Source organism: Monodelphis domestica, chromosome 5, assembly GCF_027887165.1.
Source record: "Monodelphis domestica isolate mMonDom1 chromosome 5, mMonDom1.pri, whole genome shotgun sequence".
Classification (NCBI taxonomy): Eukaryota; Metazoa; Chordata; class Mammalia; order Didelphimorphia; family Didelphidae; genus Monodelphis; species Monodelphis domestica.
The window spans coordinates 105699079-105723312 of record NC_077231.1 but is presented as its reverse complement, the minus strand read 5'-3'; the positions used below and the strand labels follow the sequence as shown (position 1 = coordinate 105723312).

The window sequence follows — 24234 nt, the reverse complement described above, 5'->3', positions numbered from 1 at the left end:
GGTGTGGATCACCACTGGCAACTAAAACTCAGAAGAAACATCCCAGAAGTAAATAACCCCAGACTAAATTCTAGAGCAGCAGCGGGGTGGGGGTGGGAAGAGGGAACAGGAGATGGAAGCCTCTTCCCCTCTCACTGGGTTTAATTCATTCCACACAGGGGATGAACAGATGATCTTTACCCTCTGGATACAGAAGGAAAGAACACAGCAGAAAAAGCAGGAAACAGAAAGCATAGACAAAAAGATTAAGTCTTGGTCTTAAAAGCTCAAGCCTTTCTAGTTACACAGTCAAAGAAGGTTATCCCCAACACACAAGATAGGGAATGGAGAACGCTTCCATTTTAGGAGATCTGAGCATGCCCAGGCCTGTGTCCTTAGGAGTGGTTCTATGTTAGGAGAACTGAGCATGCTCCAAAGGTCCTGTAATAATTGTAGTTCTCCCCTTTTAAGTATAGTTAGGAAATAGCTCATGCTTATTCCTACTTTTAGAGAGCAAAACTCTAAACTCTGGAGGTGGAGCTTCCCATTTCCTAATTCCAAGAATTAGAAAAAGTCCCACTCTTGGTTGGCTCTCATTGTATCATTTGGCTTTTTCTTTAAAATCTTTTTTCCCCATTTGACAGAAAAAAAATATTGTTATTTTCTGACATTTTTGGAAGACCAAGTTGACTTTACACCAGAGGAACAAGGACGGTTCTAAATTAGGGAATTAAGCAATACAGTGACGTGCCATGTATGAGGAATAGACCCCAGAAGTCCTGCCGGGTAGGCAGCCGGGCACAGAGCTAGCCCTCGGGGACCTCGGTGAAGGCTCCCCATAGAGGGAAAAGGGCTTACCAGGGTCCGGTTCTGTGAGAGGTGCGGTGCTCCTTTGCCCCAAATGCCCTCTCTCGGTTTGTCTCATTTCCTTTGCCCTTTCAGTTGGAATCCCACTCTCTCCCGGGGCACTGACCGTCTAAGGGAATAGTGCACTCCAGTTTTAGGGGATGGGTTTGCACCAATGTATTGGTTTTTGTCGGGGCAGCTAGATTATGATGGGGCCACACCAGCCACTCGCTGCACTGCGCAGGCCTAGGGCTCTCGGGCTGGCCAATCTGCCCGCGCGGGGCGGGGGCGCGAGGCGGTGACGCACCGGCCGACGGAGGAGCGGCTACTTCCTGGAGTCGCCAGCCGAGGCCGCTAGTTATCCCCAAGACAGCACGAAAGGGTGGGCGCCAGGGGCTGACCTCGCCACTATGTCCCACCAGACTGGCATCCAAGGTAAAGACTCTTACGGCCTGTGGGAAGAAAAAGATGGGGGGGGGGCGAGGGGGGGGAAGGGATATGGGTATCCCTGGGCACTGGAGCTTCTTCAGCCGCAAAGATCAGCAACGGCCAAGGCGGGGGGGTTGGGGGGAGCGGGTCCTTCGGGAAGCCAGGCCTTTCTCCTGCCTCGCCTCCCTTTCCCAACCCTGCCCGCCCCCGCTGTCGGGGCTGGGGGCTGGAGACTGGAAGCTGAACAGCTGTTAACCTGCCGGACCTTCCCCAGGCAGGGTGGAATAAGCCCAGGGAGACACTGCTGCTGCCATTCCAAAGTGATTCATTCCTTCTAAGGGCTTTTAGGCTGCACACACCAAATAAAGAAAGGTGTCGGGACCTTCCCTGTCAATGGAGAGTACTTCCAGAATTTCTGTACTCGCCCCTTTCCTTCTACAGTTAACGAATGAGAGGATTCCATGCTCTCTGAGCACTTGGACTCCTGATCCCAACTAAAGAGTTTGCTCTGAACTTGTGTTTCTCTCTCTTCCGTAATGGCAACTAGGTAGATGTAATCCTATCCCACCTCCTGTAGTTCCTGGTTTGAATAACAGGCAAGCTGGAAGCACTCACCTGAGCAGAATAAAATTCTGAACTGCGACAGTGATCTCTTTTTATAAATTCAGAATGCACACCGAAGTTTGCCATGTAGAAAGAAACAAATTGTCTTACTGGTTGAAATCCTTTTCCATTGCTCTTTCTTTTTAAACAACTGATATACAAAGATTTTAGAAAATCGTAGCCAGTTAACCTCCACCCTTACTTTTTTTATAATTTCTCCATCAAAAAATAACACTTAAAGCTAAACCTATGAAATTTTTTCATTGATTTTCTTGGATACTTAAAATTTTGATGACTTGTTTGTACACAGCTCAAGTGATTTATAATGTAATTAGTAGTAGCCTAAAAATTGGGCTGATTCCATTAATATGGGTATTTTAGATTTTTGAGATATATCAAATCTGGTAAGCATACTGTATAACGATGGAGAGTTTTAATTGAAATTTTCATTGGTTTCATTTCATAGTTGTAGATTTAGAAATAAAAAGTTCTTAGAGACTGTCCCCCTCACAGGTCAGGAGACTGAGGTCAAGAGAGCTTAAATAACTTGTCCTGTGTCTGTATCTGAACTCTAGTTTTCTGGATTCCAAAACCGTGTTCTTCACACTATCTTAATTTTGTTGAATCCATTTTTAATTTAGATAAGACAATGTTTACTGTTGTTCTTATGCAGGAAAAAAACTTAACTTAGTAACTACTACTAATAATATCTTTAATGCCAACCCCTTGTAATGCAGGTTTTTTAAATCTTTTTTATAAATAAGGAAATGGAGTCTCTCTGAGGCTAAGTTAAGTTAGCAGGATCTCAAGAAATAACTCAAAACTTGGTTGTCTCAATTTATCTTTTTCTTTTCAAAATGAAAATCTCTTAGAGATTCTTCTTAGTTCATTGTGTATCAGAAAATTGTAATTAGACCAAAGACATTGTCTTTTTTTTTTTGAAACAAATATTTCAGCCTAAATCACCAAATATACAAATAACGTGTTAGTTTCTCCTTTGTTTCTTTTCTGTCATTCATACAAACTTGGCTTATGGTAACCTCTGCTACAGCATTTTAAAGAATAGGACAGATTAGTGTTATTTAAAACTTTAATTACTTAACTATTTTTTTTAATAAAACCAAACATAACATTACTAATTTGAGTCCTTATCTCTATTTTTTTTTTTGTTAATCTTGGCATGTCTAACTCTTCATGATCCCATTTGGGCTTTCTTGGCAAATATACTAAAATGGATTGCCATTCCCTTCTCCTTTACAGATAAGACAAATAGGGTCAAGTGAATTTCCCAGAGTCATAAAGCTAGTAACTATCTGATAAGTATCTGAGTTTGGATTTGAACTCAGGAAGATGAGGATTTCTGACTCCATCCCAGACTCTATCCACTGAGCTACCTTCCTACCCTTTACAGTGTAACAGAAACTGTTAAATGCAGTATCTTTCCTACAATGCTTTAATATTTTTACCTTGTTTAAATTATAAAAGTAAAGAATAAGTTTAATGTATAAGCTTGCAAAGCATACTAACTTTTTCTTTTTTTTTTCTTTCAGCAAGTGATGAAGTCAAAGGTATCTTTGCCAAAGCAAGAAACGGGAAATACAGACTTCTAAAGATTTCAATTGAGGATGGTTAGTTTAAAATTTTTTAAACATTGTTTGGCAAGAGGTAGAATTTTTGGGGATCTTTCATATTAGTGATTTGAGTTACTCATGCAAAATTAATAAATTTTGTACTTTTTCATTTCCATTTATTAGGGTGTTAAATAACAGTTCCTACTGATTCTGTAGAAGTGCCTATCTATGAGCAAACTTATTGATTTTAAGACCCTGGTATTTTTACTTCTGTATGCTGTAATGACCTATGAGTGAGAGAGGAATATGACCCAAAATCTGTATAACTTTTTTTTCTACTTTGTATTTATGTTTCTATATTTTGCCACACAAGCCATTTTTTATTTCTGTGCTTCCACATCAGGAATTAAAATAGGTAAACAATTAATTTAAAATTGAAAGAGACCTCAGAGGCTTTTTAGAGCACATTATGGAGGTTGTGATTTTCTTCCCATCAAAGCACTTATTTAGTAACTTATAGTAATTCTTGTTGAGTGATCAAATGATAAATATTATGGAATTCTTTCTTAATTATTTAGGCATTGAACAGAATAGAAAATAGGTACAATTTCTGTCTTCTGCATACCTGTGAAAGATACACATTTTCCAAATGAAGACAGTCAGATATAAGAATAATAATTGCCAACATTTAAATATTTGCTTACTGTGTGCCAGGTACAGGCTAAGTAGAAGTTAACAGACTCACTTAGGGTCACAGAGCTAGAAAGTAGCTGAGCTCTCTATCCATTTAGCTACCCAGCTATCCAGTATGAGTGGTTATGTTAAATGTTATTCAGCAGAGCCCAGGCACATGGTGCAGTCAAGTACAGAAAGTATGATAGATGCTTTGAGGACCCTTTAAAAATACTACTTTCTCTAAAATACATTTTTTTTAATGCCAGAAAATTCTATTCTCTGTTCCTTAAATCGTAATCAAATTAACCAAAAGGTATTTATTATTTGCTGGCCAAGCACAGGCTTTGAGGATACAAATACAATGAACAAATCAATCCCTACTTGAAAAGAGTTTATAATTTAATGAATATTAATAAATCTACATGTATAGTATAAATAGGTAAATAAGTATAAATATAAGTAAGAAGTAAATAAATATAAATCAGTTAAATGCAATTAGTTATGAGGAGAGCAACCTCAGTAGTTTTAAATTTAGAGTTTTGCATTGCCTGTAAAATTTTGAAAATGCAGTAGAGTTGAATGATACAAAATAATCAAATAGCCAAGAGAACTACATGGGAATTAGTTTATTGAAATCATTAGATTTCAATGAAATTTTATTAATTTCAGCTTCTTAATTTTGAGTGTTTTTAAATATTTCCATTTGCTTAATCGATTTCAAAGTGGTAATTGAAATGTTTTGTCATGAGGAGAAATTCTAATTTGCACTACTGCTTGTTTTTACTTTTTAGCTATTATTCAGTTTATTGGTAGCAGTATACAGTGCAGAATGCTAAATTTAGAGTCAGAGCACCCAGGTTTGAATCCTGGTTCTTCCTCTCTCTGCACTTGGTCAATAAATCACGTCAGCATTTATTATATACCTACAATATTCCAGGCACAGTGCTAAGCACTTGGATTTACAAAGAAAGGCAAAAATAGTTCCTGCTCTCAAGGACCTTATGGTCTAAAGGGAGAAGCAGACTAAATATATACAGTATAAATCTGAGATAATCCTGGAGGGAAGGCACTAGCAATAAGAAGGAACAAGAAAGGATTCTCATAGGAGGTGAAACTAGCTGAGACTTGAGACAAGTCAGGGGAGATAGGAGTTGAATTTGAGAAATGAGAGAGTTCAAAGTATGGGGCATAACCAGTGAACATACCCAGAGTTGAGAGATGAAGAGTCATATACATATCCAAGAAAACAAGGAGACTCCTATCAATGGATAATGGAGTATGTGGAAAGGATCCCACTGTGGTGAAAGTGTCAGAGGAAAGAAGGAGAAATATAGGAGAAATATTACAAGGATAGAAATATCAAGACTTGGCAACTGATTGAATGGGGTGAAGGGTTAAGAGAGATTGAGAAGTTAAGGTTCTGAATGTGAGGGACTGGCAAAGAGTTTCCATCTCAAAATTAGGAACAGGGTGTCATACTAAAGTCTACTAATTAGCATTGGATTGGGGGGAGTGGATGAAGAGTTAAAAGATGATTTTTTTGATAAATTGGAACAAAAAGTATGTTTTGATGTCACCTTTATTAATATATACCCTTCTCTCTTCAAGCTTCCTATAATGCCCCATTCTTTTACTCTCTTAAACAAGTACATACTTGAGAACACTTGCCAAAGGTCCCTTTTCTCTCAACTCTCTTTATTTCCAAACACATTGATACCTTCCTTCATTTTCTCCTCCCCTACTCTAGTCCCTAATAGTATAGTAACTGTTCTCCCCATGGTCAGTCCACCTTCATATATTCTATATAGCCTTGATCTCATTTATTCCCAGCACCTCCAGTAGATTTTCCATAAAATCCTCTCAATCTCCCTACAATCCTTTAGCCTCTCCTCATCTCCTGGCTCTTTTGCTAATGCCTACACTCTTACATTTTGGTTAAAATGAAAGAAAACCAAAAAACTCTAAACCTTACTGTTTCAAGCTGTCTTCCAGTCTCTTCTCCCTTTCAAAGCCATAGCCAACAAAAAGCTTTCAGTACTTTAAGTCTTGCCCTTCCCTGTTCATTTGCCTTTTTGTCCTCTCTAGTCTGGCTTCTGACTTTATCATTCAATTGTAAATACTCTCTCCAAAGTTACCAATGATCTCTTAATTGCCACATTTGGTAGACTTTTCTCTGTTCATTCTTGACCTCTTTGCATCAGGACACAGTGACCAGCCTCTTTTTCTAGATACTTTCTCCTCCCTGTGTTTTAATGGTATTGTTCTTTCTTGCTTCTTTTATCTGCTTATGAGTTTTCTTTGCTGGTTGTCTTGAGTGCTGTTCTATATGGTAGACTCTTTTCTCTTATCTTATGAATTCTCACTTGGTGCCTTCATCAATTTCCATATAGTTTTAATTATCCCTATACATGATTCCCAGGGGAATGTATATAGCACTAGTCCCTAGAATAGGGAGCTAGGTGGCACAGGGGATAGAAAGCTGACCCTAAGGTCAGGAAGAACCTCAGTTAAAAATCCAGCCTCAGACACTTAAGCCAGCTAAATAACCTTGGGTAAATCATTTAACTCTGTTTGCTTCAGTTTCCTCATCTGTACAATGATCTAGAGAAGGAAATGGCTAACCATTCTAGTAGCTTTGCCAAGAAAGCTCTAAATGGTATCAAAGAGTCTGACATAGCTAAAAGACAAAAAAGGGAAGTGAGGGAACAGCTAGGTCGTCTAGAGGATAGAAGAGTGGGCCTGGGGTTGGGAAGACTTCCTTGTGAGTTCAAATCTGGCCTCAGCTACTCATTGTTCTTCCTTTATCTTTGAAGAGTACCAATAACATCATGAGAGTGATTTCTTTTTTTGTTTTTTTTTTAAACCCTTACCTTCCATCTTGGAATCAATACTGTGTATTGGCTCCAAGGCAGAAGAGTGGTAAGGGCTAGGCAATGGGGGTCAAGTGACTTGCCTAGGGTCACCCAGCTTGGAAGTGTCTGAGGTCAGATTTGAACCTAGGACCTCCCATCTCTAGGCCTGGCTCTCAATTCACTGAGCTACCCAGCTGCCCCCTGAGAGTGATTTCTTAACTTGCTCATGAGTTGGATCAAAGTGAGGCAGAGTTGAACAAAGTCATTGACTTCACTCTCTTTCAGAGTCATCAAAGTCTAGTGGTAGGACGAAAGTCAAGACTACCTTCTCACACACCTACTAGCTGTGTGACCCTGGGCAAAATTGTTTGCCTCAGTGTTCTCATCTGTAAAATGAGCTGGAGAAGGAAATTACAAACCTCTCCAGTATCTTTGTTACGAAAATCCCAAATGGGTTCATGCAGAGTCAGGACACTACTGAAATGACTGAACAAGTCACTGCTGGGTTCTGGTCATGTGTCATCAACTCCCTATTGGGCATTTCAAAGTGGATGTCCAAAATGAGCACTGGCAGTGCTTTCAAAAGATCTACCTTTTAAGTTCCACCTCTGATCCTTAACTGTGAGTTAAATTCTGTGGCCTCAGTTCCATTTTATGTAAATGAAAGGGTTGGATTAACTGACCTGAAGTCCATTCTTAACCTATATCTATCTTATGATAGTATGTCCAAAACAGAATTCATTATTCAAACAAAACTTCTCACTTTCAACTTCCCTCTTTCTGCTGAGGTCTTAACAGTCCTCAGAATCCTCCAAGGTACTTTCTAGTCTTCTTCCTTACCTCACATATCTGGTTACTTCTTAAATCTTGCCATTACTACCTATTTGTCATCTTTATCTGTCCACTTTTCACAATGTGCTTGGCCATTACTCATCACCTTTCCCTCAAGCTTTCATAGGAATTTTTCTGTAGTGTTCTTAATCTTAGTCTTTGCAATTGTCTCCTTAATCCAGGCCTTTCACCTCTAATCCGTCCCCAAAGTATTAGTCAGATCATGTTATTCTTTTATTTGGTAAACTCTGCTGGCTCCATATTACCTTTAAGAAAGACCATAAATACCTCTGTTTGACTTTTGAAGCCAAAAAACTTTCCAATCCTTTCTAGCACTATGTATTTCAGGGCTCTCCTTTCTCTTCTCTCTCTGTCTTTGCACTGGCCATCCCTATGTTGTAATGAAATTCTTTATCTCTTCCTCTTACAATCTTGTTTCCTCCAAAACTCAACTTAAACACTGCCTTCTAATCCCCAGCCTGCAACTAGTGCTCCCACCCATTTTCAACATTTATTTTTTTTTTATATATTTATACAGTACATCTTATCTCCTTGGATAGATAAGCTCCTTGAGGCAGGGGACATCTTGTTTTTCTTTTTGTTCCCAGTGCCTCTCACTTTATAGTTGCTGCCCTTCCTATTCAAAGAGGGACAAAATGTTTGAAATCACTGGATTTCAGTGAGACAGAGTTGCACAAAATTGTCAACCTCACTTTCCCAGGGTCATCAAAGTCCCATGGCAAGACAAAAGTCAAAGATAACTGGTGGTGGCTCAGGATGAAGTGGGTGACCTTGACTTCTTTGTGTTTAACCAAGCTCTTAGTGCTCCGCAGCACTTGCTTCAGCTGCCTTCATAGCTGTTGGAACAAATTGGTGTCATTTGCCCCATCTGCCAGGATAGATACCCTCCTAACTCACTGATGGGTCTGAAGCCTGTTGGTTACTCGCAGCCTGATTTAGCCTGTCTGCTGAGACAGTTTATTGGGTTGTGGTTGCTGCACGTGCTATAGCTTTTTGGAGCCAGGTGAGAGCTGGGGGGGGAAGGTAGACACCTGTCATATTTTATAGGCAGGCACTTAGTAAATGCTTGCTGGTTGATTGATTAATATGTGCTATATACAAAGAAGCCCTGCTGAAAGGATTGTTAGAGAAGTAGTTTGTTTCATTTCTAATAGCTTATTCACTATGGGAAGATTTTTTTCCCCTTAAGAATACTTTATTTTATTTGTATAACCACATTATGCAGATGGTGCCTTGTATTCTCATCCTCTGCAATTCTTTCCATTTTCTCTGATAAAATCTTCCATTAAGGGTTTATCCAGTGCAGTAAAGGCCATCTAGGAAAACTTTCAGTGGCTTCCACTGCATAATTATAAAATTTTCTAACCTGGTTTTCCTTTTTTTTTTTTAAGCCTATACTTTCCATCTTGAAATCTTGATTTTCAGGCAAAAGAATGATAAGAGCTAAGCAGTGGGGGTTAAGTAACTTGCCCAAAGTTCACAGCTAGGAAGTATCTGGGGTTATATTTGAACCCAAGACCTCCTGTCTTTAGGCCTGATTCTCAGTCTACTGAGGTATCAGGCTGCCTCCTCTAGCCTAGTTTTTCACAGTATTATTCCAACTTACTTTTCTAGTCTTATTTCACTTTACTACTGCTTATACTCTAAATGTAGAACCAGTAGTTTCCCAAATGTAATCTTTTCTCTTCAAAGCCTTGCTCTCAGACACATAAATACTTTAAATGCTCTCCTCCATAAATACTTTCCTTATACACTTTTTTATTTCTTATTTCTTATACCACTTTTCACCACACCTTTTGGTTTATAACATTCCACCTTGGATCATGCTAAATAGACATGTCATTTCCCCATCATTAGATTGTAAGCACTTCTAGGACAGAGAGACAGTAATTTTTTGGCTGTGTAGTTCAAAAATATAACAAATGTTTCTTGAATTAGTGTTGCAGAAGTATTAGTGTACTACCTGGGCTGACAATCTTGTCATTCATTCTCACTTCAGTGTAATCTACTTTTTTTTTACAATTGTCAAAATAAATTTTTTTAATTTTAAAAAATTATTTAATATTTTCCAATTACATGAAAAATATTTTTTACACTCATGTTTTTAATTTTGAGTTCCTTATTTTCTCCCTCTTTTCTGTTCTAGAGATAGCAAGCAATTTGATACTAGTTATATATACATTACAGTTGTGTAAAATATTTCTATATTCATCATAGGATGGAGGAAAACAAAGATAAAAGCCCTCAAAAATAAAGAAAGTAAAAAAATTATATGCTTTAATTTGTATTTGGACTTCACTAGTTCCTTCTTTGGAGGTGGATAACATTTTCCATAAATCTTTTAGAATTACCTTGAACTTTGTTATTGCTGAGAACAACAAAGTCATGATTGTTGTACAATATTGCTGTTGCTGTCTACAGTGTTCTGATTATTCTGCTCACTTCATGTTGCATCAGTTCTTTAAGTCTTTCTGGTTTTTTTCTGAAAGCGTCCTACTCATCATTTTTTTTAGAGTTAAATGGTATTCCATCACAATCATATACCAAAATTTGTTTAGCCATTCCCCAACATTTAATTCTTTGCCACCACAAAAAATAGCTGCTATAAATATTTTTTGTACAAATAAGTTCTCCCCCTTCCTTTTAAAAAATATCTTTTGAGATACAGACTTAGTTGTGACCATGCTGGGTTAAAAGGTACGTACAGTTTTAAGTTGCTTTGCAGAATAGTTGTATCAGCTCACAACTCCACCAGCAATGTTTTGGGTGTCCCAATTTTGCCACATTCTCTCCAACACTTGTAATTTTTCTTTTGTGTCAGATTAGCAAATCTGATAGGTACCTGAGTTATTTTAATTTTCATTTCTCTCAGTACTGATTTGGAGCATTTTTCCATGACTATAGATAGCTTTGATTTTTTGGTATGAAAATTGTTTTTCATATCTTTTGACTATCAATTGGTGAATGATATTATATTCATAGATTTACTCTATTCTATATATATTTGAGAAATGAGGCCTTTATCAAGCTGTACAATCCCCCACCCCCAGTTTTCTGCTTTCCTTCCAATCTTGATTTATTGATTTTGTTTGTGCAAAACTTTAAATTTGATGTAATAAAAATTATTCATTTTGCATCCTGTAGTGCTCTCTGTTCTGTTTGGTCATAAGTTCTTTTATCAATAGATCTGACAGGTAAACTATTCTGTGCTCTCCTTATTTACTTATAACACCTTTCATGTCTAAGTCATATCCCATTTTGGCCCTTCTTGGTGTATTCAGTGTTAGATATTGATCTATATCTAGTTTTTGCCAAACTGCTTTCCAGTTTTCTCAGCAGTTTTTGTCATATTGTGAGTTCATGTCCCAAAGGCTTAAATCTTTGGATTTTTCAAACACTAGATTACTATGGTTATTACCACTACCTGATCTAGTCCACTGAGCCACTACTCTGTCTTTTAGCCAGTACCAGACAGAAGATTGTTTTGATAATGACTGCTTTGCAATGCAATTTGAGATCTTGTGCTGCTAGGCCACTTTCCTTGAAATTTTTTTATTGATTCTCCTGATATTCTTGACTTTTTATTCTTCCAAATGAATTTTAATTATTTTTTTCCCTAACTCCATAAAATGATTTTTTGGTAGTTTTATTGGTATGGCACTGAATAAATTAAGGAGAATGGTCATTCTTATTAGTTTGGCTCATGCTATTTATGAGCAATTAATATTTTTCCAGTTCAGGGGGCAGCCGGGTGGCTCAATGGATTGAGAGCCAGATCTAGAGTTGGGAGATCCTAGGTTCAAATCTGGCCTCAGACATTTCCTAGCTTTATTTCCTTGGGCAAGTCTCATAACTCCACTGCCTAGCCCTTACCACTCTTCTGCCTTAGAACCAAAACACAGTATTGATTCTAAGATGGAAAATAAGAATTTTAAAATATATATATATTTTTCCAGTTCAGATCTTTGTATAAAAAATGTTTTGTAATTATATTCTTATATTTCCTAGCTTTGTTTTGGCAGTTAGATTCCCAAGCATTTCATATTACTTAGATGGAATTTCTCTTTCTATAGCTTGCTATTGGACTTTGTATGATAATTTACTTTTCCTTATCTATATCCTCAATAAGTTTTTATCCTTTTTCTTGTGAACACATTATCATTAACTTGCTATATCTTACTTCTCCCACCATGTGAATTTTCCTTGGTTTATTTGTCAAATAATTTAACATTCTAAAAATATCTATGTGCTAGACACTGTGCTAGACCTTGAAGATTATAAAGACAATAATGAAATATAGTATGTGTCCTCAAGGAACTTGAGGGTGTTGAATCTGGAATCAGGAAGAGTCTTCTTCCTGAATTTGAATCTGGCCTTAGATACTTACTAGCTATGTGACCATGGACCCATTACTTTGCTTTGTTTGCCTCAGTTTTCTCATATATAAAAAAAAAGAGCTAGAGAAAGAAGTGGCAAACTGCTCTAGTGTCTTTGCCAAGAAAAGCCAAATGTGGTCACAAGTTGGACATGACTGAAACAACTGAACAATCATTAAGGAGCTTACCGTCTTCTACAGAGAAAACAAATTACATACATGTAAGTACTTAGAAAATAAAAGGTATTTGGGGGGAGAGGGTTTAGTAAGTTCAAGGGAATGTGTAGTGCTAGTACTATGGATAGTGCTATTTCCAAAATAGATCCACTAGATCTGGAGTCAGGAAAACCCAAGTGCAAATCCAGCCTCAGGACACTTAATAGCTATGATCTTTGTTAAGTCAGTCCCTTATTCTAAGTTTCTTAGTTTCCTCATCTGCAAAATAAAGCTAGTATACCTGCCTCTTAGGGTTGTTGTGAGGGTAAAAATGAGTTTATATTTTTAAAGCACTTGGCTAACTTTTAAAGCACTATAAAAATGCTTATTATCATTATCAAATAGAAAAGCAGAGGCAATGCCTGTTCCTGAAAAACACATTTTAATGAGGGAGAGAATATATATATATATATACACATACATATAAATACACACACATGTACACACACATACACACATATGTTTTAAACCAAATGGAAAGGCCCTATGGTCCTCAGAGTATGGGGCCAGGCAAGGTGTAATGCATCAAGAAAGAAAGATAAATAAAGAGCTTTCAGATTTGGTAATTAGGTCATTATTGATAATGTTGCTATTTCTAAAAGCTAGTTTGCAAATGATTGAGAAGAGATAAAGTAGAAGGGTTAATAGTAGATAGCCTTTTCTAAGAGTTTATCAAGCAGTGCAAAGACAAAGGGCACAGAGATATAGCTGAGGATGTGATAGTTTAGTGAAGATTTTTCATGTCTGACATGAAGAGATTGAATTTTCTGTATAGAGACGGAATAATTATGGGGGCACTGTACCAGAAGAGAGGATCCAGAGTACACAAGATTATCATATTTCAGGATTTGTAGCTGTTAAAAAAAAAAGTGATAGTCTGAATTTTATGGCAAAATCTTTTACATTTAAATTTTTATTTAGTTTAACATTATTTCTAAATTCAAGCCATTTTTATTCTAGAGTGAGAAATGTACAAATTGGCACAGTCCATCTGCACCCTCTGACATTTCTCTCTCAAGATGATTTGAGATGGTATTAATTGGAATCTTGACCAAGAAAAAGGTTATAATACATTAAAATACAGTTTGGATTAACAGTCCAGAATTGCCTTGATTCTTCTTCTTCTTTAGGATTGAAATCTCTCTGTGATCAATATTATAATTCTTTTTGAATGGACAAAGGTAGATCCATACTTAGGTAACTCAATCACTTCAGGAGGTAGTAAAGGCAGTATTTTTAACAAGATAACAGGTATTTGTTTGAGAATTGGGTTTCTACTCAGTCTATTTCCTTATGAAAGGCCTTTTGTCCTTAACCCACCTTAAGGGAGTCTGGAAATGATATTTAGACCATAGAAACTGTGTTTCTTTATAGAGAAATTGAAAAACAAATTTTAAATATGCTTCTACACAGCCAAAAAGTATCCCAGAGATAATTTTGATATTAAAGAAATGGACTTTTACAATGGTAGGAAATTCAAGATCATTGTAAAAGTGCTATTCCCAAAATGCAAGCCACTGATCTCTTCTTTCTGTTCAATTTTGGGTCAAGCTCATTTTTCATCTTAAAATGGCATCACATTTCCAATGTTTTGCTTTTCCACATCTTTCAGTTAGTATGAAGATAAAGACAAAATTCACTGTGGAACCTGAGGAAAATTAATTTTAATGCTGTAGCATTTAATTACTAATATTGATTTGTAAATATTCCTTTTTCTGTCAAAAGACCTTCTCTTACTTGTCCCCTCCCCTTACCCCTTCCCTCCTGACAATTCTAGGAATGTCATTACATTCCTGCTCTTAAAATATCTATTCATTAACTAGATTGTGCCCCACCCAACTGGGAACCTGAGTTCTGTTTACTCTGGGAGTATGAGTTTCTGTCCTTTTGTCCCCCTCATTAAGATTTACTGTAACTTGAATTATAAAGGAAAAACCTAACCACAGTGAAGTGGTTTTCTTTGCCTAAATTTCTAGCAGCTGTTGAAATCTTAAGACCAGACCACACTCTCAGCTGACCTTCCCTGACCCCTCCACAATGTCCACCTTTTCATTAAGTGTCTTGCAGTTAGAGTTGCCTTTTTCTGTTCAGGGGTGGGCCTAATAATATGTTGTCAAGAAGACAAGGTAATTAAGATGACTCTAGACTCTGTGTTTTGGTTTTTGATTACTGAACCACTGACCATTAATTTATTGATTATTGGCTGGTCTAATTTTTTTTAAACCCTTACCTTCCATCTTGGAACCAACCAATGTATTGGTTCCAAGGCAGAAGGGTGGTAAGGGCTAGGCAATGGGGGTCAAGTGACTTGCCCAGGGTCACCAAACTAGGAAGTGTCAGAGGCCAGATTTGAACCTAGGATCTACCATCTCTAGGCCTGACTCAATCCACTGAGCCACCCAGCTGCCCCCAAAATGATTTTTTTAATACCCTGAACTTGTTGGGATTTTTATCACAAATTACTTATTAGACTCTTCTAGTCCACTATTAATATCTTATTCATATACATGATAATGATTCTTATAAAAATTTTACATCAGTGAGAAAGAAGGGATATTGGTTGAGTTGGCATCATTTCATTAATGTATGTACATATACGTCTGGAAAAGATAAAGCAAATGAATGGTGAGGCTCAGAATTAAATCAGATGAGAAGAATAAGCCAGATTGCCTTCAGGAAATTATAGTGGTAGTCTCTCCGTGATGGAGAATGACAATTGTCTTTGTGCATTATCATCTATTGATGTACCCTCATGTGGCTTGGGAGTCCAAAGCTTCTTTAATGAGTCCAAGTCTTTCCCAGAATTCAGCTCACAGCTTAGAAATTCTTCTGATGCTAGCTAGGAAACATGGAATTAGGAATAAAATACTAGATTAAACTTATAATTATCTATGTCAGAATTAACTACATTGTAAATTCTCTTAATTTTTCATTCTAGAATAGCTTCTGGTTACCCTCAAATAAATGGCTGCCTCTTTCCATTGTCCATGAAAAGCTTAATTAGAGAGGTCATTATTTAGGGGAAAAATTGATATATCCCAAACCAAAATAAAGTAAAAATTATGTTGGATAACATGCTGTTGGGGATTTTGGTTATTACTATTTCCCTTTATTAGAAAAGATTAATTGGTTCTACTATAGTATTACCTTTTTACAAAGCTCATTTTTCTAGAAATTTTCAAAGTAAAACATTAATTAGATTAAGCTAGAAGCATATTCCCATTTGTCAAACAATCATATGAAATTTGAGGTGCTGAGTAGTTTTAACTAAAATACTTTAGTGAATGAGTAACTTATCAGATATTCTGAGTGCTAATTTAACGTCACTGGATTTTTATTTTTCAGTTTACTTTTTAATATTTTGACAAAAATTTTCCTAATGCTTTTGTATATTTTATGTGTTCTATATAACTAGTCAAAGGATTATTTGTATATATTGTCAGTCTAACAAAAGTTTGTTTTCTTAAAAATTACTATTCTAAATTTAAAAGAAACCCAGTTGTTAACAAGTTTATTTGGCCTTAGTTTTTTAAACTTTCTTAAAATATTTTATGAGCTTTGTGTAGAACCACTATCAGAAAAGATTTGTATTTGTTAATTCCATTTAGGAAAAAAATGTTATTAATTTAGAAATATATTATGGTCATCATTGTATTAAATGACCATGATTCTTTCCATGTAGAAAAAACTTTTTTGATTAAAAATTAAAACAGTTTCATGACATTCCATCTTTACCTTTTCTTAAGTTGTTGCTTGTGTGACATTGAGTGTCCAAGATGAGTGGTAAAGATTATTTTAATTAAGTAATATCTTGACTTTCTTGTTGTATGACTCCATAAAAGATAATTTCAAGAAATGTACTTTTAATTGACAATACTTTTCTAATTAGAATGTCTGTAACTTTTTCTCTCCCATTTCTCAGCATATAGAATTGAATGTTAGCTATTATAAGCATATGTTAGCATGTAATAAAACTCTTGCTAGTACTGTTATTTAGAACTTCAAATCCATTAAATGCATTTATTATTCTTCATAGAACAACTTGTAGTTGGATCTTCTAGTCAGCCTGCAGAGACTTGGGATAAAGATTATGATACTTTCATTCTACCACTATTAGAAGAGAAGCAACCATGCTACATATTGTACAGGTTAGATTCTCAGAATGCACAAGGATATGAGTGGATCTTCATTGCATGGTCACCAGACTATTCTCACGTAAGTAATTTTTATTAATACTGAAAAGAACTAGATATTCCTTGTTGCTCGTATCTGTGTCAAAAAAAAAAAGCTGGAAAGAAATGTTGATGCTTATTAAAGGGAAAGAGAGAGAGACAAAAAACCTTTGACTCTCATAGTGCTGATTTAGGAGTATTGTAAAATCTCATTTAAAATTTTAAAGTTTGTGGAGATTAGAAATAAAGTCACAGGATCTATTATAAAATAAAAGAATGCTTTTAATATTTTGAAATGTTAGGAACATTTAAATGTAATAATTGTATTATTATAATGTAAATATGTAATTTTTTTCAATCAAATCAAAAAAATCAGTGTAATTGAAGATATTATAAATCTTTTTACTGGTGTTAGTTTTCTCTTCGAAGAAGTTGGTTTCTTAATTACCTAAACAGAATTTAAAATAAAATCACTATGAAATGAAAACATTTTAGACCCATTCTCTCATAAAGAGCACACAGGAGGGCTTTTGATAATGTGAAGAACATTTAAGTGGAATGATTGTAAAAACTGTGAATATATTGAAAATTTGTTTTTTGTTAGTGTTAGCTCTATTTTTGAAGAAGCTAGTTTCTCTTTATTACCTAAATAGAACTTAAAGTAAAATCATTATGAAATTCAATTTATTTAGACCCATTCTTACATAAGGAGCATAGAAGTATTTTTCTTTCTGAGATTCAGAAAGAGATCTTTTTCAAAGGGGTATTAATTTCTAATTCCCCAACATCAAAATCAGAAAGGAAAATTTGATTTGAGGTTGTAGATTTATGAATACTTATGAATTTACTTTCATGGCAAATGGTTAAGCTTAGTAATGTAGGGTAGACTGTAAGAGGTTTCTTGCTTAAATGCTCTGTACATTTTTAAGTGAAAGATACCCTTTAAAATAATTTTTTTCATTTTGAATTCATCATTTTAGTTCATTAAGAGATTACATATAGATTGAGAACTGTATAATACTTAAAATTACATTTATAATGTAATTAGCACTTTCTGTTGACAATTGAAATTCATTTTTAATTATTTTCTGAACTGTGGTTGTATAAAAATAGTTTCAGATATTACCATGTTAGTTATAATTTTAATATGAATTTTAATAACTTTAGAGAGTAAACATTTATAATTTGATGTCATTTATAAAATTCTTAATAAATTCTCAAAATTGTAATAGGTTCGTCAAAAAATGTTGTATGCAGCAACCAGAGCAACTCTGAAAAAGGAGTTTGGAGGTGGTCATATTAAAGATGAAATATTTGGGACAGTGAAGGTACCAATTTTTTTAATTGAATATGGTCTGTTGTCATTTTAAAGAATTATACACATATCCTTAGGTTATGGTAAGTAATTGCATGAATTTAGATTCATAAATCTTGGCTCTTCACTAAATTCTAAAATGAGATCATGAACACAAAATAGGACTATTTAAGAACATGGTATTTCTTTTCATGACCAACTGTATTTGAAATTATATTCTAAATCAAGTAAGGAGAAAATGTATTTTTTTGTTTAGATCTATTTTAGAGTCATAAAATTTGTTTCTAACATATCTAGTGACTGCAGATACATACTTGATTATTTAAAGTCAGGGGAAATTGGAAAAGATGAATTATTCTTTTAAGGATCTATTGAAATTTTCTCCTTTTGTTGCTTTGTAGATGAGGGATTTCTAGAAAGTTAAATAAGTGTAAAATGTGAAAGGTAAAAAAGTGGTCTTTTGTTTTATCTCATTTTATTTCATTTTATTTTTTTTTAAACCCTGACCTTCCATCTTGGAATCAATACTGTGTATTGGTTCCAAGGCAGAAGAGTGGGAAGGGCTAGGCAATGGGGGTTAAATGACTTGCCCAGGGTCACACAACTGGGAAGTGTCTGAGGCCAGATTTGAAGTTAGGACCTCCTGTCTCTAGGCCTGGCTCTCAACCCACTGAACCACCTAGCTACCTGCCAGTCTTTTGTTTTAGAAGATAAACCATTTGGGTTTTTTAAGCCAATACAACTGAGAATAGAGAATTTCTACTGACACAAAGACTTTAAAATAAAGTCACTATGAATTTTAACATCAACAAACATGAATATTTCAGTATATAAACAGAAAAGAGGACCATGTTTTTTAAAGAATATTAAATTTGACATGAGAGTTACAAAACTGCCCTGTTTGTTACTCATTCTGAACTTCCCTCTGCTCTCTTCTGTTTATTTTAAAATGCTTCATCGATATTCTTTTCTTAATATTTTTTATCCTTCTCCTCCTCTCCCTTAATGCCCCCTCCAAGTGTAGTCCAATAGACGCTTTTCTTTGTGGGCAGCTGGGTGGCTTGCTGAATTGAGAGCCAGGCGTAGAGATGGGAGGTCCTAGGTTCAAATCTGGCCTCAGACACTTCCTAGCTAGGTAACCCTGGGCAAGTCACTTGACCCCCATTGCCTAGCCCTTGGAACCAATATACAGTATTGATTCTAAGACAGAAGGTAAGGGTTAAAAAAAAAAAGAAGCAGCAGCCTTTCCTTGTAAAAATAACTACTCAAGAAAAAAAGTCATGTTGGATATATCTAAAGATCTATATCTCATTCTGTATTTCTAGTCTGTCCCTCTTCACTAAAAGAGGAAAAATATACTTTATTAGTTTTCTGAATTCATGGTGGATCATAATTCTTAAATCTTTTGAAGTTATTTTTTATTGTCATATTTTTATAGATTACCATATTCTCATTTTTGTCATTTTTTGCAAGTCTGATGGATATAAAGTAGAAGTTGTTTTAATCTGTATATTTCTTATTAGTAATGCAAAGTGTTAAATGTTCATAGCAGGACAGCTGGGTGACTCAGTGGATTGAGAGCCAGGCCTGGAGATCAAAGGTGCTGGGTTCAAATTTGACTCAGTTTTGTGACCCTGGGCAGTTGTCTCATTAACCTTCATTGCCTAGCCCTTTCTCCTCTTCTACCTTGAAACCAGTATACCTATACAATTGATTCTAAGTTGGAGAGTAAAAGTTTTTTTAAAAAGAAATGTTCACAGCAGCTTGAAGAAGAGGCAAACAATTTAGCATTTCTATGTCTGGTGATAGGGAAGTTTTTGGAGATTTTTTAAAATTTACATTCTGTATATTAAAAAATTCATAGTCACTTTCAAGAAGTAGCATGAGCCAGTATAGAAAACACTTGATTGATTTGGAATCTAATCCTGTAAGTCAAGTGATGCCTCCACTTTTCTTACTATCAACCCTTTCTTTATTCCTTTGTAATCTGGCTTTTGTCCCAGGTAGTCTGCTGAAATTACTTTCCCAAAGACAAACTTGTCAGTTCTAATAACCTCTTTTTCAGCCTTCTTGACCTTCAGCTTTTGATAATATTCACTATTCCTTACTTTAGCTATTCTTTGTTTTTGAGAAACAACACTGCCCTGATTCTTTTTTTGTAGTTTCTTCAGTGACTTTTCTTTTTGACTCATTAAAGTGAGTGCATTCCACAAAATTATTTTTTTCTATACTCTTGACAATTTCATCTATTCCTACATCTTAAGCCATCAACTCTGCAGGTGATTCTCAATTGTGGGAATTTAGCCCCCCCCCCCCTCCTTAATCAAACTACAGACCTACATCTTCATCTACCTTATCTGCACATGAATATTCCACAGGCACTTAAAACTTAACACATGAGTTTGTTCTCTTTCCTCTAAAACATACTTCTTTTGAAAACTGTCATTATTATCACCATTTATCCAGTTATTTTGGTTTTAAAACTGGCATAACAGGGATAGTTCTGGGCTTGGAATCAAAAAGTCTTGGGTTCAAATCTGGCTTCAGAAATCTAACAGCTCTCTACCTCTGGGCAAGTCACCTAACTTCTGTCTGCTTCTTGTTTCCTCATCTGTAAAATGGGAATAATAATAGTACCTACTTCTCAGGGTTATAGATTAAATAAGATAATATTTGTAAAGCTCTTGCCCAGTGCTAAGCACATAGTAAACACTTAACACATGCTTTTAAAATCTAAAACTTGAAACTTTTTTATCTTTAATTTTTCTCTCTTCCCACCCTTCCATATCTAAAAGTTAGCAAACCCTAATGAGTCTACCTTTGCACTACTTATAATCTCCTGTTTCCTTCATACCTTCTGCACTTCACCCTTGTCCTATCTGACTGGGCTTTTTTGCAGTTATCTCAAGGCATCATTTCTGATCTGTTCTGTGTTAATTTTTATTGCATAATGATCCATAATGGCAGCATTTTCATATTTCTGCTTTTTTGTATTTATAATTTTTCTGTGCCTTAGCACATAACTAATGACATTTCAATATTCAAAGGAGATTGTTTATGACTGTAACCGTAAAAATGTGGGTTGCCAAGACTGTGAATTGCCAAAACTTAAAAAGTTTTGGCCAACTGTAAAGATCTTTTTTTTTTTAATTTAAAATCTAAAATTAAGTTGTCGCCATGGGAAAATTCCCAAATATGAAAATACTCAAGGTCAGCTGGGTTTTATGGAGATTTTAATTAATACAAATGAAGGAATTAAGGGAAGGGGGGAGAGAGACAGAGACAGAGACAGTCACAGTAGACACTATAAGTATGAATTAGGGACTTTTCTTTGTTCAATCAAGAATTTGCAACTTTATCTTCCCCTAAGACACTGTCTGAGCAGGGTGGAGTAATTTTAAAGTTCTCAATACATTCCTGACCAAGTACCTCCATTGTTACAATAGGGGAATAGCTTAACCAAATCTTCTAAGGTATAATCTGAGCAATTTTAAGATTCACATGACACTGAACTTATGTACGATTTTTCCTTATTATGAATTATCATATTTAACATAGTAATTCCACCCTGCTTGTCAGGGTCCCTTACTCAATTTTTCTTCTCCTCTTCTAGTCTAGTGAGAAGGATATGTTGACTTTAATAGAAGGGGAACATCCATAATATTTGAAAGACTGATTCCTTATGGAAGGAAGGAAAGAAGCATTTTTTTTTATAGGCAGAAGGGTTTAAATGACTTGCCCAGGGTCACTATAGCTAGACGGTGTCTGAGGCCAGATTTGAGCCTATTCCTGTAAGCCTGGCTCTCAATACACTGAGCCACCCAGCTGCCCTGAAAGAAGCATTTATTAAGCTTACTGTGTGCAAGACATTGTGTGAAGCTCTACAAATATTTCATTTCTCAACAACCCTGGGAAACTATAATTGTCACCATTAAGTAAATTGAGATAGATGGGTTAAATGACTTGTCCCAGGGTCACACAGTTAGTATTGGAGGCCATATTTGAACTCAGGTCTTCCTGATTCCAGGACTAGTACCATATTTTCTGTGCCACCTAGTGCTTTATGGGCTAGCATTTTGTGTAACTAGGAAGCCACCTCAACAACTAAAGCCATAATGCCCTGAATAGTGCCTTGAACCTATATAGTCTAAAGCAGCTTTGGCAAAGGTTTTTGAGTTTGTGTGCCCAAACTACAACTTCCAACTGCCTGTGAGCCCCCGAATTATCCCAGAGAGTGGATGGAGGACTTGCTGGATAGAGGGGTGGGGCATGCAAAAAATGTCCTGATGGAGCTGTGTATATTTTGTTTCAACTATATTCCACCCTTTGGAGGTAAGGTCCTAAGGGACTTAAAGAGAACCTTGTACTGCTTGAATTGTTAAAGGCCATTGCAAAAGCTTAGTGCAGATACAAGAAAAACAGAAAAAAAAAAGAATTATGACCTCGTAAAGTAGTACAGGACAAGGATGACTGAATATGGAAGAGAAGGAAGACTAGAAATTCCAGGCATTTACTTCTCCAGTTGAAAAGAACAAGATTCAGATTGAACATGTGATGGATGGTGTTGGATATAATTCACAGTGATCTGCTGATATAAAGCAGTAGCAATGAGTAGCACTAGAAATATCAGGGGCCCTGAACAGATAACACCATCTCCAGCAAATTCACTAATAATTGTCCTGAAGCAAACTCATCAGGTAAGTCTTTCAGCAAAAGGGATCTGAGGAGCTACTAGACTGGAGAGTCCTCCTCCTTCCTAAAGTGACACTGATTCATCAATATGAAGGTATAACATCCAAATCCATTAGTCAAGGACATGATAACAGCTGTGTTTATTTATATATATATATATATTTTTTTCCCAATCATATGTAAAAACAATTTTCAACATTCATTTTTTTTTTAAACCCATACCTTTCGTCTTGGAGTCAATACTGTGTATTGGCTCCAAGGCAGAAGAGTGGTAAGGGCTAGGCAATGGGGGTCAAGTGACTTGCCCAGGGTCACACAGCTAGGAAGTGGCTGAGGCCAGATTTGAACCTAGGACCTCTCGTCTCTAGGCCTGGCTCTCAATCCACTGAGCTCCCAGCTGCCCCCTCAACATTCATTTTTTAAAATTTAAAATTCTAAATTCTCTACATCCCCTCCTCTTCTCTCCCATTATTGAAAAGGTAAGCAATTCAATATAGGCTATATAAGTGAATCATACAAAATATATTTCTGTATTTTTCATGTTGTAAAAGAAAACAAACCAAAATAAACAAAATAAAGTTGAAAATGACATGCTTCAGTCTGCATTCAGACTTCATCAGTTCTTTCTCTTGAGGTGGATAGCATTTTTCATCATAAGTCCTTCAGAACTGTCTTAGAATCTTTGTACTGATGAGAATACCCAAGTCATTTACAGTTGATCGTTATACAACATTGCTATGGCTGTGTACAGTGCTCTCCTGGTTCTGCAGAGCTGTTGTTTAGCAAGGGTAAATCTCTTGCCCTGACATAGGGGCAGATCAGTTTGCCATTTGGGAGCAATATGATAATCATGAGAGAGAGAGAGATGTGTATTTTGAAATGAAGAACCCAGATGAATCGGAGGATCCCGACGGGAATCTTATTGCTCCCTGGCATGGCAATACAAGGTAATCATACCCCCTCTCCTATGTTTGTATTGACAGTGAGTCTACTTTCCAACATCTGACATTCTCATAGTATTAATCCCATTGTTCAGTTCAGCAGAGTACAGATGATGTCTCCAGTGGATACTAACATGCCCATATAACTGTTTGCATTATTGGAAGCCATAGGCAAAATTCTTTCATTAGGCCTGACCCTAAAGGGGAGACCATCTCATTATCCAGTCCTATTCCCTTAGTCACAACCCAGGAACTACTATGGATGAAGATCTTACGTAACCAGTCTCTTAAGGCTCTCATACACTTGCTGTGTATAGTTTGCAGTGTATAGTTTACATCTCAGCCTTCTGTTGATCTCCTGCTTCAGTTTCATCAGGTGATATGTTTATACTCGTATTAGAAAGGTGGTAGAAGAAGCCCAATAGATAAAACATGGTGTTTAGTTTCACCTAGAAGACAGGAAATTAATGTCACTCAAGCTGATCATGAAGCATGGAATGCTTGAGGTTGGGGGAAGTAGGAAGTCAGGCATAGATCTGATCTACCAAGATTATCTCACCTGCCTTCAGACCCTATCAGAAAGCAAACTGCAAAGGGAATTATTTTCATGGATCCAGATTTGCTCAACCATCTTCACCTCAAAAAGATGATTAAAAGGGGGCACAGGACAATCTGCATGTGGGGTTTTTAACTGGCTTTGCAAAAGTAAGTCTTTT

General features: G+C 36.0%; 2 protein-coding genes across 2 annotated transcripts in view; one reads left to right on the top strand and one right to left on the bottom strand.

Moving 5' to 3' along the window:
• Positions 1-1097, bottom strand: part of TMEM117 (transmembrane protein 117) — a 192269-nt gene extending 191172 nt beyond the window's left edge. Inside the window, exon 1 of the mRNA XM_056799012.1 lies at positions 838-1097. The gene's annotated coding sequence lies outside the window, so the exon portion shown is untranslated. The remainder of the gene's footprint in view (positions 1-837) is intronic.
• Positions 1098-1114: 17 nt separating this feature from the next.
• TWF1 (twinfilin actin binding protein 1) overlaps positions 1115-24234 on the top strand; it is a 40866-nt gene continuing 17746 nt past the window's right edge. The window contains exons 1-4 of the mRNA XM_001367169.4: positions 1115-1260; positions 3408-3485; positions 16435-16613; positions 17803-17898. Of these exons, the coding sequence (XP_001367206.1) occupies positions 1236-1260; positions 3408-3485; positions 16435-16613; positions 17803-17898 (378 nt within the window). The 5' untranslated portion in view covers positions 1115-1235. The remainder of the gene's footprint in view (positions 1261-3407; positions 3486-16434; positions 16614-17802; positions 17899-24234) is intronic.